At 42.4% G+C, this 5,000-nt stretch overlaps 1 protein-coding gene across 1 annotated transcript in view; it reads right to left on the bottom strand.

The window, feature by feature from the left end:
* pou2af2 (POU class 2 homeobox associating factor 2) overlaps positions 1-5,000 on the bottom strand; it is a 10,292-nt gene that overhangs the window by 593 nt on the left and 4,699 nt on the right. Inside the window, exons 3-5 of the mRNA XM_068317444.1 lie at positions 1,702-1,741; positions 1,186-1,490; positions 1-291 (exon numbers count right to left, since the gene is read on the bottom strand). The exon at positions 1-291 is cut by the window's left edge and continues 593 nt beyond it. Of these exons, the coding sequence (XP_068173545.1) occupies positions 1-291; positions 1,186-1,490; positions 1,702-1,741 (636 nt within the window). The remainder of the gene's footprint in view (positions 292-1,185; positions 1,491-1,701; positions 1,742-5,000) is intronic.

Here is a 5,000-nt window from a genome sequence, read left to right as displayed (position 1 = left end):
GCTGACGGGGCTGCTCATGTAGGGGGGGCAGGGGAAGGAGGTGGACTGGACGGGATAGGAGCTGCTGGTGGTCAGGGGGTGGTAGTGGGTGTCCTCTAGGGTGTGCAAAGTGTAGGGTTGGCTGCCAGGTCCCATGGAGGCGCCGCGGCTGGGTGAGCGATACTGGGAGGGGCTTCCTGGGGTCCCTGGGCTGGGCATGGGAGGTGGGATGCTGACAGAGGCCAAGCCGTCAGGACACAGAGCTTCTTCCTGGGACGTGGTGTCTGGAACCGACTGCTCCCATGAGTCTCTCTGGCAGGAAGACGAGAAGATCAGAGATCAGTTCATTTATGTCCTGCTGACAGGGTGGGACCCACATTACTGCTCTCAGTAGCTCAGTCCACCAAGTCTTGGGCCGGGGACCGGAGGGTCGCCGGGTCAAGACACATGTTGGGCAAAAAAACGTCAGAGTGTGAACTGGAGGTAGGAGGTGCCAGTTCACCTCCGAAGAACTGTCGATTATATACAATAATCCCTCAAGCATTCACTCATCAACACGCATGGCTTCACCTCATCGCAGACTTTTAGTAGGCAGTCACGTGATACAGTACGCGCAATTCTATTGGCTGATGGCCAATGTAACCAAAACACAGACGTGTCCAGGAAATTGACTACAATATTCACACTCCTGGTGTAAGTCCACTCCTGAACCAAAGGTAACATCAGGAGAATCTTCAGCCCAGAGGTCCAAAATCCTCTTTTCAGATGAAAGCAAAATTTACATTTAATTTCTTTTTTTTTAAATTCAGGTCTCAGCGTCTGAAGGACGAGTGGAGATGAACAGAAAACCATCTGCTTCAAGATACGTGTCCTCAGTCAGGGATGGTTTGAGGTCCATGTCACTCCTTCTACACACGCTTTATGTAGGACACATCACATCTAGATGAATACCTGCACAGGTAAGATGAAAATTGTATTTTTGATTTTCTGTTGAACTATTACTTTATGACCCTCTGACCTTCAGTCTTCACATACTCTATCCTGGAGTTGTCTCACTTAATTCAAATGAAAACACTCACTATTAAATAATTAAATATCTATAATATTTGATCAAAACTAAAAAGATGTGTACTAAACTGATTTTAAATTGATTCACAATGAAAAAAACTAAATCCATCCTATCACAAATAAAAAACAGGACCCTACCAGAAATAAATGTGAGGCCTCTCCACCAAAGGGAGGCAGCAGTGAGGAGAGGGTCGACGGCGACAGGAACGATCCTCCGGAATTGGAGAAGGCGGCAGCACTACGATAATCCCCAAAGGTCTCTGGGTAGTAGCTGTCAATGAGGGAGGAGTAGCCCGTCACGGTGGAGGGGTCACATCCCAGAGGTTTGCTCCCCAGCGTGGATGAATACACATCAGGGGAGAACTGCTTGGTGGACGAGCAGAAGTCTGTGTCTGAGATCAAGGGACGCCTCATACCATAATAGCCGGGCAGCATGTGAGACCCTGTAAGATGAAGATTTCAGATAGATAAAAACGTCCCCTTCTTCATCACGGCGGCAGGCTGCTGTGTAAACACAACCGATTCCTGAGGTGGAATTCCTTAGATGCAGATAACTGAGAACAAACTTCGAAGTGTGATTAGCATTAAGGTAGCAGTAATGACTGAACCTGTGGTGACAGGTTTGTAGGCGATGGGGGTGAAGAGACATCTCACCTGGCATCGGGACAAACGAAGGCGGGGTGGTTGACCCTCCCTGAGAAAGAAATAACATATGGGATAATAGATGAACACCATTATTTTGTCACGCAGGTCAGAGTATGGCTAGCCCGTTGCTTCAGGCAGATTTGTTTTACTTATATTTCTCATTGGTTTTTGAATTGGTTTGTGCTGCTAAACTTTTTAAATGTTAACATTTTTTTCAATCAAAGAATCAATCAAATCTAATCAAAACATTTCATTTATAAGTAAAATGGTTTTGTGTATCTATCAGTATCATAATCCATCCTATGTCCTGCTTAAAAAATAAATGATATACCACGTGGAGTAGAGGAAGGAGTGAATAAAGACATGTTGAAATGTGAGACATATGAGAGCCATCATGCAAAGGCTCAGGCAAGTCTCAAAATGGATCAAAAGTATCAATAACCAATGAGAGCCATAGGAAGTATGGCGATCACTTATTGGAAGTACAGAGATGACCCATAGGAAGAAAAGATGAAGTAAGGAGATGAACCACAGGAGGTAAGGAGATGAACCACAGGAGGTAAGGGGATGAACCATAGGAGGTAAGGAGATGAACCATAGGAGGTAAGGAGATGAACCATAGATGGTAAGGAGACGAACCACAGGAGGTAAGGAGATGAACCATAGATGGTAAGGAGATGAACCACAGGAGGTAAGGAGATGAACCATAGATGGTAAGGAGACGAACCACAGGAGGTAAGGAGATGAACCATAGATGGTAAGGAGATGAACCACAGGAGGTAAGGAGATGAACCATAGATGGTAAGGAGATGAACCACAGGAGGTAAGGAGATGAACCATAGATGGTAAGGAGACGAACCACAGGAGGTAAGGAGATGAACCACAGGAGGTAAGGAGATGAACCATAGATGGTAAGGAGACGAACCACAGGAGGTAAGGAGATGAACCATAGATGGTAAGGAGATGAACCACAGGAGGTAAGGAGATGAACCATAGATGGTAAGGAGATGAACCACAGGAGGTAAGGAGATGAACCATAGGAGGTAAGGAGATGAACCATAGGAGGTAAGGAGATGAACCACAGGAGGTAAGGAGATGTTCCATAGAGGAATAGGTGACCCAAAGCTGCAGCAAATGAAGCTATGACAACATTATCGAAAAAGATAAATTCCACTATGAAGCTCCACACGGGGGGGGGGGGTGCTATCTTTTTGATGATTCCTCAGAAACTCTTTGTGGTGAATGATGAAGAGACTTTCACATGAAAGATATAATCTGATGCATCGTTGTGTTTCAAGTAAAAATCACTAAAATGAAGTAAAATCAGTAAAAAAAAATAAAAATAAATCAATTCTTACTACAATACGACAGAAACCAAAATATGTCAGACTAAAAGTCAATGAGGTTAAAACAGAGAAACCAAAAAAGTACAAAGCAAAGCCAAAACTCCACAGGCCTCATCATGTTCCAATGGTTGCAACATCCTGGTTCTTGTTGTCACCTGTGCAAACCAGAATCTACATGATGTTTAATGGAAGGGTGGTAATAAAAGACACAGGGAATGTCTTCGTATAAACGTCTGGGGTGTTTACAGAGGACTGTAACCCCAGACTTTGTACCAACCCGTCGCTCTCTGGCCTTGATTTTTATTAAAGTTTTTGTCTGCGCAGCGTCAATTTATATACACGATGCTCTTATTTATTTGCCTCTATTCTGTATAGCTGGTTCATTTCCTCATACCTGATCAATCATATGATGTATAATTATTACATATTATAAATTCTTACTGTTCTTCCAGACAGACAACATGAACAAGCTGTTTATGTGGCAGACAGAGTACAGACACACAGGGTTGGACAGGACAGGCTCTCTTCTTTGCATATTGCTAACATGAAAGAGTTGATATTCAGCCCATGTTGGCTGGAAGGCAAGCAAATTTTGAGGCCGGAATTTGAATGTCATTTGTTAGTGCCAAGACTTCCTCATGTGGCACAGGTATGGCTCAGTGCATCTCTGAAGGCTGCGTATGGAAATCATCTGATTTTCAGTGTGTGTATGTGTGTAGTTGGGGGAGGGGGGGTTGGTGATGGTGATAATGGACTGTTTATGTTGGCACATCAATAACTAATAGACATCCTAATGGCAAAATTGCTACAACTATTTAATAAATAATTACAATCCATTGGATAAATAACTACATCCTATCGCACGTGTGTCAAACTCAAGGCCCGGGGGCCAAATGTGGCCCTCCACATCATTTTATGTGGCCCGCATAAAACAGAAAGGTCAGAGTGTCCAAAAATAAATATGTCAAAAGTGTGCTTTGACCATAAACTACATTTCCCACAATGCAGTATATAGACCCATTTTAACATTGAAAAAAAAACCCCGCTTTGAACAAAATTAATGTCCTAACTTGTGTTTGATGTTATTCTCCTTTATTCTCTTGGATAGTTTGATCCTTCAATCAATCAATCAATCAATCAATCAATCAATCAATCAATCAATCAATCAATCAATCAATCAATCAACTATTATTTACATAGATTGATGGAGTTCTGTGGGTTTCATAATTTGACAAATTAAAAGAATTTATGTTATAACCGAGAAACAAACGAGCACGTTTTTTTCCGTGCGACTATAATGTTTGTAACTTGAATGAGTAATTAATGTAGATTTACTTAATTTATTTCATTAATTTAAATGTACTTTACAGTAGATTGAGTTACATTTAGTTACGTTTATTAGTTACATCTGGCCCTTTGAGGACAGCCATTAAGCTGTTTTTGTCCTGGGTCCTATCGGATTAATGACTGCATCTTATTTGTTAAACAACTCAGTCTTTCATTCGTTTTCTACACCTGCGTCATCCGTTGTTGCGGGTCGCGGGGTGATGCAGCCAATCCAAGCCGACCGGATCACACTCTCACCTACGGGCGATTTGAAGCCGGCCAGTTCGCCTGAAGTGCATGTTTTTGGAGATGGGAGGAAGCCGGAGAACCCAAAGAGAACCCACGCAGACACGGGGAGAACATACAACCTCTGCATAGTCACAAGGTTGTGTAAAACAAATGAACCGCTTTTAAAGAAGCTCAGAAACCTTTCTGAGCATATCTAACACGTAGCCTTTACATCAAGCTTTTGCTCTTCCACATCCTGCTGTGAAAATCATTGCATCTTATTGGATAAATGACCAGATCCTATTGGAAAAATAACTGCATCCTACTAAAAAAAAAAAAGAAATAACTCCAATAACTCCATCCTATTTGATAAATACCTACAACCAATTTAGCAAATAGCTACATCCT

Source organism: Antennarius striatus, chromosome 6 (assembly GCF_040054535.1).
Source record: "Antennarius striatus isolate MH-2024 chromosome 6, ASM4005453v1, whole genome shotgun sequence".
Classification (NCBI taxonomy): Eukaryota; Metazoa; Chordata; class Actinopteri; order Lophiiformes; family Antennariidae; genus Antennarius; species Antennarius striatus.
Note: the sequence above shows the minus strand (reverse complement) of the source record. Positions and strands in the feature narration are given on the sequence as shown.